Source organism: Mastacembelus armatus, chromosome 3 (assembly GCF_900324485.2).
Source record: "Mastacembelus armatus chromosome 3, fMasArm1.2, whole genome shotgun sequence".
In the NCBI taxonomy this organism is placed as follows: Eukaryota; Metazoa; Chordata; class Actinopteri; order Synbranchiformes; family Mastacembelidae; genus Mastacembelus; species Mastacembelus armatus.
In genome coordinates, this window is record NC_046635.1 from 19274015 (window position 1) to 19287011 (window position 12997).

The 12997-nt window shown below is 39.8% G+C and overlaps 1 protein-coding gene across 3 annotated transcripts; it reads right to left on the reverse strand.

Moving 5' to 3' along the window:
* Positions 1-238: 238 nt before the first annotated feature.
* Positions 239-12684, reverse strand: znf408 (zinc finger protein 408). 3 transcript variants are annotated; one of them, XM_026294076.1, is made up of 9 exons: positions 12587-12684; positions 11373-11652; positions 9795-9853; positions 8483-8697; positions 5835-6646; positions 4266-4475; positions 3754-3877; positions 2613-2846; positions 239-1504 (listed from the first exon to the last, which is right to left on the reverse strand). In XM_026294076.1, exons 2-9 carry the CDS (start codon positions 11646-11648, stop codon positions 825-827), a joined length of 2610 nt encoding a protein of 869 aa, XP_026149861.1. In that variant the 5' UTR covers positions 11649-11652; positions 12587-12684; the 3' UTR covers positions 239-824. The 3 variants fall into 3 exon arrangements, with proteins under 3 accessions (XP_026149861.1, XP_026149862.1, XP_026149863.1); XM_026294077.1 differs by having other exon boundaries at positions 12540-12667; XM_026294078.1 differs by having other exon boundaries at positions 12517-12652.
* Positions 12685-12997: the final 313 nt, after the last annotated feature.

Genomic DNA, 12997 nt, shown 5'->3' on the forward strand with positions numbered 1-12997 from the left:
AAAAGCATCCCATGTGCATTTTTAGTGCCTACAACCTTTGCACAGTCCTGTACATCACAGTATACAGACTGTGTTTGATATCACCCTCAACTTCTTTTAGCTTTATTTCACCTGTTAGTTTAGTACATGGTGACCACCTCCAAGCAGTGCAGAGGTCTAACCAGGTAAGCTAAGTGAAAACTATTGTGTGGGAGTACAGGGCCTTTAAATGTGAATAAAGGCAAACACATACAGTGCATTATATTTTTAGATGTATGTTACTGTTTTATTGTGTTTCTTTTAACCACAGGGAATAACTGGACTAAATGCAGAAGACTTGATGTGAAGTTGAGATATTTCCAGCGCAACTTCAATGGGTTCTGACAGCATTAAATGTTCAAAGTTATCTTACGCATCAACAGTAAATGTCACCGTTTTGGTGTCAGCCACTCAGAATCAAACAGTGCGCTGATGTTCAACAATCACCACAAACAAAATTCACTGCTGAAGGGGCTTGGGGATATGTCATGGTGGGTCCTGAGTACAGGAAAGGAGTTTCACTTCTCTAGTTCTCAACTGGAACATACTGATGTTACTGTTTGTATTGTTCTCCCATCCCACATGTGCATTAATGGATTCACATCTGTTATGTAGATGTTTAAAGTAAATTTGGGACATGCAAAAAAAATAATGAACTGAAGAAAATTTAGATGAGGTAGATTGAAGGCGGAGAGGTGTACAAAACAAACACTTCTGTACAAATTTTACTGAGATGACTTAATATTTACTGTGAAAGTGTGACACGACCCCTTGATAGTTCACCGAAACATCTGCCAGAGTTTAAGTTACACTGTGTTTATCTCAACTGTCTGAGCCACAGAGCAGAGTCCACTCCCTTCCTCCTGTAAGATCAGCAGCTCTCCTACGGTCTGCTGCCCGTGGACCACAATGCACTGCTCTGTGCCTTCAGTTATCACCACCTCAACCAGCTCCTGCTCTGTCCCTGCCCCTGTAGGCAGAGAGCTCTCCGAGGAGAGGAGTAGAGGGGTGGAGCTTGGCGTAGACAGACTGTCTGTGTGTACATAGACTATGGCATGTTGGATGTTGCTTGAGGCCTCTCCATCTCCCCCTCTCAAAGTGTCATCCTCTTGAACCTTTGTTTTTAGCTGCCTCACCTCCTTTTCTTCCCTTTTCTTTTGTCCTCGACTTTGCTCCGCTTGACCTCCATCATCCTCTCTTGCCCCTTGAGGCAGTGAGTTCTTCTTGGGTCTGCCTCTGACTGGCTTTGGGTGGCTGGAGCTTAAAACCACAACCTCTTGAACATCCTCTTTTTTGCTGCTGTTCCTCTCCTCTCCATGAGCTTCCTCCGCCTCCATTTGAGTCCCTTCCTGTGACATGTGCTGAGCTTGGTGCCTCAGCAGACTTTGCCTCACAGTGTAGGAAGCGCCACAGTGGCAGCTGTAGGGCTTCTCCATCTGGTGAGACGACTTTATGTGTCTCCTCAGCTTGGTGGCCAAAGTGTAGCCTGACAACAATAAACAAAAACAGACCAATGGTATGCGTATATGGTAGCACTCAAGTATCAGTAAAACATTACTCTGTATTTCCTGCCCTACCCAGTGCTGATTACCTGGATCAGGTGTGTTCAGCCAATCAGAAACTGGAAGGGTGGGGTTAGTTGGAAAACTTTCCTATTATGTGACAATTCCAATGGTTCCTACTAGAGATGCAAGTCTTTTAAACCCAGTCACTGTTAGTGCAACTAATTTCCCAATGATGATCTGGTTACTTAGGGGAGGAGTGGGTACCCAGGGTTCATCACAGGAAACAGACTCAGCCAACAACAGCTGGCTGTAGCTGGCAGCAGAAGCCAGCAGCTGCAAAGTGCCAGGGATGTTGAGTCAGGTGGTGGTGGAAACGACCAATGAAGTCTGCAATGTATGTGTGGGCAAAGGTAAGGCACCACCCGTGATTAAAATTCCAAAAGACTGGAGGAATGGAACTGGGGAGGACTGCAGGGGGGTGTTGACTGCTAAAACTGCTAAAATAGCTAATAAAGACCATTAAACTATTGTACTGTGCCCCCGTCTCTGTGTCAGCAGGGCTGGAAGTCTCATGGTGCGGGTAAACCTGCTACACAGGTGTTGGGGAGTAGTGCAAAGCTACATTGTCTGTAACTCTGAACAGGTGTAAGGTTTTCATGAGGAAGAAGAAGGTCTGACATAAATGAGACAACATTTCTGATTGAGTTGCATTGACTTTGATACTGTATTTTAGAAACTGTCTATTGTGAGTCTGACAATGATGCTAAAAGGAGGCTGAATAGTCAACTAACAGCGTTGTTTTTTGTGCTTCCTCGAAGCCACCAAAGAACCAGTTATGGCAGGTTTTAAGCAACTATGTCAAACCTTCCAGATTTGTGGTAGTTTCAGAAAGACTCTGCTCCAAATCGAGGAGTAAGGACTGTTGTGCCGAGGGAGATGGACATTCCAATTTCAGAGCAAATAGGACAATATTCCTCCTAGGATTTGTTGGCTAGACAAGATTACAGGACTAGTCCCCAGCCTGTTTCCTCCCTTGATTTCATTTTCCCAACTGTGTTTGACTTTAAAATTTTGATAATATATTCTAACCTTTTCCACAGATAGTGCAGCAGTGAGGCCTTTCTCCAGTGTGCAGCCTCTCGTGCGACTTTAGGCTGTGTGGGTCCCTCAGCGATTTTCCACAATAGCTACAGAGGAAACCTCCCCCGGTGTGGGAAAACATGTGTCGATGGAGGTCTGGTTTCTGAGAGAAACTCTGGTTGCACTCAGAACAGGAATAGGGCTTCTCTCCATTGTGAATTCTCAAATGGCACTCAAGGTTCCCTGAGACATGCAGACAGACAGTCAGACAGAGACAGACAGATGGGGGAGGCTGTGGTTGCAGAGGGAGCAGGGCAGAGTAAAGTTTGACTTGTTCAATAATGTGTGAAGATTAGATCTTTTCACAAAATGGATGCTGTCACTTTGACAAATGAAAACACAAATTGTACGAAATGATCACAGCTGGAGACAAAAACAACCATGTAATTTTGTCTTGCTGAAAATAATCGAGTCATTTAATTCATCAGTGTGAAGATAACAAAATGATGCATTCTGTCTTTCACAGTTAAGGGAAGGCTTTGACACTGTGAACAGAGGTGGAATTTATACCTATACAGTACAAACAGCAATGGCATTATTTGCAAATATTAAATAAGTATTAGCAGCAACAAGTACTTAAAGTATCAAATGTAAAAGTCCTCATTCTGCAGAATGGGCAATCACACTGCAGTGCTTATTAAAACATTACCATTAATGTTGTAACTGGTGTAGATAGGGCTAATTTTTCTACCATTCTACTTTATATGTATTGGTCTTATTTGCACATTGTTTGTGACATTGTGGCTTTTTTTTTATTTGGAGGAGGCACCTGTTTCGCTTACTTTTGTTCTCAGTGAAAAATACATTCTCCTTGAAAATGGTAAAACACCTAATGTGCAATTGAGACAGCTGTACAGTTCAACGGCACCATAGAGCTGAATCAATACCTTTTTAGAAGAGTTTGAAAACAAAAAACAAATGATGACAGGATTTACTACAGGATTGTTGTTTTAGACTACATTAACTTTGGCTACTTAATAAACTGGGAACTGGATAAAACGTCTGAATCTAATAAATACACTTTGCAACACTGTCATTATATCATTTTAATAATTAAAGTAAATGATGGATGAGTAGCATCTGACATTACCTTTCTGACTGAAGCACTTCCCACAATGCTGACAGATGTGAGGTTTTTCCCCTGTGTGGAGCTTCATGTGGTTCCTCAGAGAACCGGAGTTAGCCAGCCACTTCTGGCAGACTGTGCATTGTACCTAGGGGAAAAAAGTCAAGTTCAGCATGGCTTTTTCTCTTGCTTTTTGAGTACTTAAAAGTTTAAACTGGCGTTCAAGGAGAAAACCACAGAATGCAGATTTAAAGATGCTACGTGAAAGAGTTTAAAATTTAGTTGAGCTGTGCAAAGACAAAAATGTCTCTATAAATGTTTACAGCTGAATGAATGGAAGGTAAAATAGCAGAAGCAGCAATTGAAAATATATTCATTCTTTGTGCTTGCAGATTTCATGAGAAACACTATGCATTTGTAAAAACATATTAATTTGGCTGCCCTGTCACTGTCCTCCTCGCTATACCAGCAGTAATTTGAAAATATTGGCACAGATAAGCAGTGATTTAACTGTATGGAATAAAACCCAGCCCTACCTTCGGAGGCTGAATGTAGATCATTTTGCTGCAGTGAAGAAGGCGGTGGATGCGTAATGAGGGGCGGCGTGTAAATGCCTTGCCACACTGCTCACAGGTATAAGGTTTTTCTCCAGAGTGCACGACTAAATGCTCCTTCAGGTCCCGTTTCAGGCCATAGGTCTTCTCACAGTGGGGACAGGAGAACGGACGCTCCCCACGGTGACTCATCTGTAAATAATACCATCGTTATGTGAAATAATATGTTTTATTACTACTGCTATTATTCTTCACTGGGATGGGAAAATTGCTACTTTGCATGATGACTCAGTTCCTGGCCACCAAGGGAGCAGTGTGTAAAGAAAAATCTCCAAATACCAACAAAAACCCGCTATTGTTGTATCTTGCATTTTGCCCGTCGAGTGGATGTTTTTTTTTTTTTCAGTAGCTGAGCAAAGTGGACGCTGACAGCAGGAAATGTTTCAGCACAAATGGCAGCAGTAAACATAAGCTTTGGGTGTCAGTGACCACAACAAAAAGATTCTTTTTAGAGCTGCTATTTGCACCACTCCTGAAAAGTCATACAGGGAGACATCCATTTAAATAAAGATAGAAATACTAGCAAAGAATAAAGACAAAGGGAAACCAAAATAAATACTTGGTGACCAATTTAACTTATCCAAAAAAAAAATGTTATTGGTGTATAAGGCTGATTTTTAAAAAAAAATGTCACAAATGCCAAAGATACATCAGTGGAGGTTGAAAAGAAATATCTCCATGTGTCTTATTTTGTCTACCACAGGACATTCAGATGTTCATTGCAAACTGTAAAATAATTTCTGTAGATAATAATTGTTCATGTGAAAAAAAGGAGAATTATGCAAAGGCTTTGTATCCTATCCTACAGCATATTTTTATTTCTGTAAGACTTGCTCATACCAAGTGAGATTCAACTCTGAACTCTCTGAACACACTTCGTGTAGATCATTTGTTGCAGATGCATGCCACGTCTTTATGGGGAGGCGCGCATTGATCAGACACACCATTAAAACCACCTGCCTGTAAGAGCTGCCACAACAGCTCTTACCCCGAGCAAGACAACTGAAGGTGCCCTCTGGTGTCTGACACCGAGACGTTAGTAGCATATCCTTTCAGTCCTGTAAGATGCTAGGTGGGACCTATATGGATCACACTTGTTTTTCCAGCGCATCTCATTTCTTCCCCTGGTAAACCATGCACATATGCCATTCACGTGACGTAAATGAAAACATGACTCATCAGACCAGGACTGCGTCTACCATTGCTGCATGTTCCAGTTCTGACACTCACATCAGCTTTCTTTCACAAGGGATCATTAATGAGAATGTATGACTATGCTGCAGTATGTGTTTATGTAAAAAATATATATATACATTTAATTAAAATCATTAACAGAGGGAAAGAGAAAGAATCAGGAAATAATACAAAGGGGAACACCATAAAGATAGAAACAAAAGGAAAAAAAGAATTAAGTACAGCATATAAGGAAAGAAACGAAGGAAGAGTGTTTATACTAGTTTATGTGTTTAGTCATCTGGCCACATCACCTACCTGATGGGCTCTGAAGCTTTCTGCAGAGGTGTAGTTTTTCCCACACTCATGGCAGGTGAAAGGTTTTTTCTCGGTGTGACTGAACTGGTGCTTCTTTAAGTGACTGAGCTGGTAGAACTTTTTACAACAGCTGGAACATCTGTATCGCCTCTCTCTCGTCTCTGGATGCCACGCATGAGCTTCCCTGTTAGCACACGTTATTGCAATAGCCACAGTATCAAGGCCTGATATCTTCAAAGTATCCGCCTTTTCTGGGACAGAGCTGGCACTCTCAGCGGAGCTCTGTGTTTGTCCCTCTGTGTGTTTGGGTGGTCCTGAGCAGGCAGGGGGCTGCTTCATCCGGCTGGTCCGACAGTGAACCCTTGGTTCTTGGCAGGCAGGGGGCCGCTTCATCCAGCTAGTCCGACAGTGAACCCTTCGGGGTTTGCCAGCAAGGCGGGAGCTGCAGCGGACTGATGGGAGTCCAGAGAGGCCTTGAGAGTCTGTGAGAGCAGCCTGGACACTACCTGTGCTGTCTGCATGTCTACCTGCTGTTGGGTCACTATTTATGTCTGTTGAGTCTGTGTGTCTTTTAGTACTGCTGTCCAATGGTCTGTCACTATCTGGACTGGGCTCAGAAAGGATTTTCTTAGCTCTCCTCTTCTTCCTGTGTGTGGTTGGGTGACTCCTCTTGCAGCATCGGCGGGTGTTTTTGTGTTGTTCCTCCTCCTCCAGTGTTCTCTCCACATGTTTGTCAACTGTCTCTTCTTGCTTTTCTTGAATGATTGATCTGTTAGTAATTATGGCCCCTGGGTCTTTTTCTGAGTTGCTATCTGTCCAATAAAAACAAACGTGTCAAAGCAGTAAAACAGCTACCTCTGGTTGTTGTGTTTTTCATTTGAACAATTCTTTATAACTGCTGATTCTGCTTTCATTAATTTTAAAGCGTATTTTATCTACCTTCTGTTATATTTCTTCCCTATATTACAGCTATACTTTCTCCACTAAATCTGAATATTTGTTACCACAACAATACAACTTCATTACATAGATCAATTGCTTATTTTATGACTCAGTCAGTATTCATTTCAATTGTTTTGAAGATGGTTTCATGCTTTATAGGCTCAACCTGCTTAAATCAGTGCAAGAGCAAAAATGTAATAAGATATTTACAGCACAGCCATAGTCTGATGATGCTGATATTTTCTGCATGAAGGTGCTCCTTAAAGACTCATCAATCACAGCATGTGAATGCTCAATGAACCAGAAATAATAAAGGATTAACAGAGCTGGAGCATTTATTTCTATTTAACAACCATGCTTGAATGATTTAGCTTTCTTGCTTGGCATTTACATATAATTGGTGTATTTTATGTTCACCAAAAATGATTCATCCTCTAATTATCTATCTCCAGATTTCACAGAGCTGTCAAGTGACACTGATGTCAGTGATGTTAAATAATCTCGACTCTCTCAACTCTTCGCTGTGCTCATCAGTGAAGTCAATGCTCATTTATCTAACAAGAGCCATTTGTGTTCACATTCAGAACATTTCATTTAACTATAAATGACACTAATTATTACGACGGATGGTTAATGAGGTTTCTGGGATCTTGTTATTGAAAATGTGGCAAGAAAATAATCCAATCTACATCAAGTTAAATGTCTCTCTAGCTCCACCAGGTGGAGAGTATGAATACTTAGGATGTGGACTGAAGCTGCTGCAACCGATTTGTTTACATTAATCATGGCCACTTTATCGGAATACTTACCTAAAGGTTTTATTACTGATTACTTTCAACAAAACCCATGAACAGACATAACAAACAATGGATTTATCCTAGTAATAGATGCATCCAAAGCCTGATTAGCTTAGCCCTCTGTGCAACAAGAGTTCCACTGTTTCCCAGAAACTATTTAAAAAAATACACCAGTGAGCTAATGCACTCAACAATGAGAAATCCTAGACAGGGATACTTAAAGTAAAACAGTTACTCAGAATTGGATATAATGCATAAATACCAATCGTGGTTAGCAGACCATAAGAAGGGGAAGACAGCTAGGACTCTCACTATTCAAATAATAGTGATTTAATAATTACATCAAGTCAGTATTGATATTTACCAATATCTATATGGGATAAAACAATAAATAAACTTGCGGTCTTTAATTTTATATATTAACTTGTATAATGTAATAGGTGGCACTTGTGTGATGACCCTCACCTGACTCCACAGTTCACCTCAGTAATACAGAACATGTTAGTGTCTGTCATCTTACTGTTTTTATGGCTTCCACTCCACTGTTTGGGTTCAGTCTCACTGCTTTCATCAGCCTCATTTCCAGCAGAAGCAGTGTGCTACTGTCAACAAGCTCCTATAAGCCCACTGCACACTACTGAGTAAATAGTGTACTAAATACTGTAGATAAAGGGCCTCAGAGTGATCAGGCCAGTAACCCTTTATTAATGACATACTAACCTTTGCAGGCTAAAAGTAAAACATTTAAAATAATAATAAACCATCAAACCCAGGGATTAGGCCTTCCATAAAACTAGTTATCTTTTAAGTTTGATGTATCTGTGACCTGGCTGGCTGTAAAAAAAAAAAAAAAAAAAAAAAAAAAAAAAAAGACATCACTTCTTTGATAGTAACTATCTCTGTAGTTACCTGTCTGATGTGCAGAGGAGGTGTCCTGTGTGTCAGGTTTTCTTGTTGTCTGATTTTTTCCCACCGTGTCGTCATACAACAGCAGCTCTGTTCCCGGCTGAAGGCCCTGACACACACGCAGACACACATCTACACAGTCACCCGCACACACTTCTCTACATGCACACTGCACTGCCACATTCTGTTGGGCTTTGGTTCGCGCCTGGCCAGCAAAGCTGAGGTAGAAATAAAGAACAATTACAAATAAGTTATATAAATGTGTTGTCAGCTGCACCACATGCTTACTCGTATCAGATCAATACACAGTGTAGATGTTTTGAATCACACCAAATGGGGGTTTGACATGAAGAGAAAACATTTTCACGTCTTATCCCTATTGGTGTCACTGTAACTGTAACTCACAGTACAAATATTTAGAACATAAAAGAGAATGAAAGTTCATATAATGCAAGTGAAGTCAAATATCATGTGAAAGCATGGCCTGTATGATAACCAAGAATATAAAGACTTTATCTGGGGTGTTGCCAGGAATGCAACTACTGTCCCCTGTGCCCCCATCACAGGAGAATTAGTGGCAGAAAATGAGGGGTGCAATTTGTTCCAGTTTCACTCTCTTGAATAGAAAAATAGGCCAGTTTGTTATTGGGAAACCGCACATCCCACAGCCTGGAGCATGAGGCAATACTGGTAAGACAAAAAAATCTGTGACTACCAACAGAAGAAATTGTAGGTGACACAAGAAAAAGTGTTGGAATAAAAAGAGAATTCAATTATAAATTCAGCTTCTCAGTGTTTATATCAAAAGACTTGTTTTCATCTTGATAGAGGTTAGTGTAAACTGAAAACACTCAACACTCAGCCATGGACAATAAGCCAGGACTTTACTGTAATATCCCTGAGAAAGTATGTTTTTTTATAAATAAATTAGGATATTGTCAATAAACTAAATTGTGTTTTATTTTCACCAAAAAAGTTCATGTGCCTTATTCAAGAATATTTTTGAATTCCTATCCTACAGTTCTCGTCCTTTTTATAGTGAGATTTGATCACACAAATGCTCAAAGACGGAAACATCCAACTCTTTTAACCACATAAGTGTGTCATAAATTCCTTGTTTCAACCTGATCCTTTAGGTAAACAGCATATAATATATACATATTAAACCAAAGAAACCAGCATAGATAAGAGAAAATTGTAAACAATGCAGAAATAATGAATGACTGTTTATATGAATGGCTTGTACATGATGCCCAGGATCTGCAAGAAAAAACACGTCTCACTGTGTTTGGTTTGAAGCAGAGTGCCAGCCTACCTGATCCAGGCAGCTTTTTGCAGTAGAGCTTCCTCATTCGCTATCAGCTCCATTAGTGCCTAAAAACCCAACAGAAAATGTTACATTACAATATTCATCATAACAATGCCTGAAGATGTCCACTATAGAGCTAGTAAAAATTATCTGCCACACTAAGATGAACTGTTTAGTGCCTGAAAACAATTTCAATGTTATATTATTGTTCATAACAATGATAATCACTATTAGTCTTTGTGTAAAATAAAGTAGATTGCACTTTGAATTAATTGCGATGCCTTTGTCAATTATTAGTGCTAGATATTTTTATCTGTGATGCTGCTGTTATATTTTCTTCTGTAGAATACTTGGTGGAAATTACAAGGACTGTTTTTTTTTTTTAGCTTCCCATAGCGTAGACACTTAATTAAACAGAAAAGCATGAATTTAATCCTCTCCTTCTGCCTAAAGCCGAGACAAAACTGCTTGAAACAAAAGCTGCTGCTGGTGAATGTAAAATTATTATGAAGGACCTCAACCCTGACTCAACTGAGGGTGTCTTTACATCAGTGAGTCAGGATGGGTTCAGGCGTGGCAAAGAACTCTGCTGGGCTGATATCTGACTGGTGTCCTTTGAATAGAGAATGCTTTTGTTGAGACACTATGAATCTTAATGACACAACCATCAACACAAAACTGGATAAGCATTAATAAACAGATTCTACAGTTGGAATTTGCATTTCTATTTTTATAAGAACAGTGTCCTTGTATCTGAGGGCTCATTACTGTTCTGCAGGCAGTGCTGTTTATTGGAGACCTCAGTGTTCAGTCAGTGCAGCCATAATTCAGGCTCCTCAACAGGCTATATGTGACTATTGGAACAGTGTTTTATTTTGACTCCCTGAGCTGTGCACAGTAGATGTACTTCAAAATAAGAAAAACTACTAAGCATGTAGCCAAAAACTTCAATGAGATCTAATATCTATAAAAACAAACTGATCTTACAAGTACGAAGTACAAGTATGAAAATTCCTGAATTTGGTGACCTTTAGCTCCAACATCAACAAGGCTGATATCTGTACTTGCGAGTGAATTATTAGATGTATCAAGACAGAATTTGATAGAACTTTGGCGGTCATTTCTTCATGGCACTATCAAGTCAAAGTTTCATGTTTTTTTGACAAAAGCAAATGGCATCGCCGTCATCCTCAGCTGTATTTTGTGTATAATTCTAAATAGCAAACATATGCATGCTAACATACTAAACTTACATGGTGACATTAGAACATTATACTTGCTAAACATTTGCTTGTTAGCTATTTCTTTGCAAGCATATTGCCATGCTTATGGTAAAGACTTAGTCTTCAATTCAATTAAGTTTTATTTGTACAGTGCCAAATCACAATGCAATCATCTCAAGGCAGTTTACAAAATACAAAAACAAAACCCAACAAACCCCATATGAGCAATAGCGTTATAAATCCATCACTGAATCTATGTTGACTTTCTGTGCAACAGGAATCAACTTGACAAGACATCAAGATGGCAAGTAAAATCATTGCTTTACTGTTCTTCAATGTAAAGGTTTGCATTCAATTTTACCTTTTCAACTTCTGTTCGTTTTGTTTGTCCTGTTTTGGAATACATGGAGAGTTCACCTTCTTGGCTGAGAGTCATCAAGTCGGTGTGAAATTTCCAAGCCCACTCTGTGTCCCCCTCCCTGTTCAGCAGGGATCCAGCCTCCAGTGAGCGGCCGACCCACCACAGCCCCAGCTTGCCCTCACAGAGCCGAGAAGGCCCAACAGCGAAGCCACAGGGAAGCAACATGGAAAGAAAAGAGGCGAGGGCAGTAGGGACGGAAGAAGCAAGAGTGGCCATTAACCTGTGCAGAATAACAACTGTCAGGTTACAGGCAGAAATAAATACTCTTAGCCACTATGTTGCATATACTTGATTCCTCTCTTTTTTTTCATAGACTACAGGCAGACATAATATTTTGCCATAACGTTACTTTGCTTGGCAGTGTTTTTTTTTTTTGAGACAGAGATGTAGCGTGTGGTTTGGCTTTGTTGGGCGTGGCTTATGTGTGTTTTCTTGCTGATATTATTATGTTGATTGTTCTGTGTTGGATAATTTATTATGATGTTGTAATGTCTGGTGATGCATACGTTACAGACCAAAACAAAACTGAATAATAATCTATAATCTATCATTGTAATTATAGAGCTAGCCGTATAGTCAAAACATTAGAGAGCATCTTTGACCTGAATATTTTATATTAACACTTTGAGTACTTAGTTATCTTACATTGCAGCAATGTATCAGTGCATTAAATAAGGAACAGTACTTCTGTAGTAGTCTTCCCACCACATATTATATGAAAATATATCAATATACAATCATTAAGGAGCTGTATCCAGGCTGTCTGTCTGACTTCTGCACTGGCTAACGCAGGGTAAATCATTTTTGGCCAACAACAACAAACACGCTAGCACGTTAGCTTAAATGCTTAGATTTGAGTTAAACTGATGTAAAATTGCGGCGCTTTTTTAATAAACTGTTGATGATTTTCCTCTTGGTGATTCATTACGAATGTTAAACCTGCGTTTTTATGACTTTAAAGGCTAAAGGTAACAGCAGGTTTAGATCTTTTCACCAAAGAACTTATACGGGTTGGCACCACTAGTTAGCTAAGTGGCGTTAATTAGCAAAACATTGTGTCTAACAATCAATTTTTATTACTCACTTTGATGATAAAATCAATTCTACCTATTCGGAACATGACGGCGTCTTGAGTTGATTATTTATTATCATACCGGTTTGTTTATTCAGAGAATCCTGTAAACTCTGGGCAAGCCATCGTTATCCAGCGAGTAAAGTTCCCACGGATGTTCCTGTAACCTTTCTGTTCGTCTGGAAAACAGAGGTTGCAATATTTGGTTCCGGTGTTGTGCCTAAAAGTTACTGCCATGCCAGAAAAGTGCTCACCGTCCGGGGTGCACGCACAGCATGCTAAAATGTGCGCTCTTAAAAATATATATTTTTGTTTCATCTTAATGCTACTACCAGTGAATTTACCACAAGAGGTTATCGTTAAGCAAACATAGTTATATTGTGCTTGTTCTCAAAGAAAATTTAAAGTAGTAGGTTTTTGAATGGAGTTTGGTGACTGCAAAAGAAATGATAACCACTCAGGAATCAAAGATCTGACTCTAAACAAAACTAAA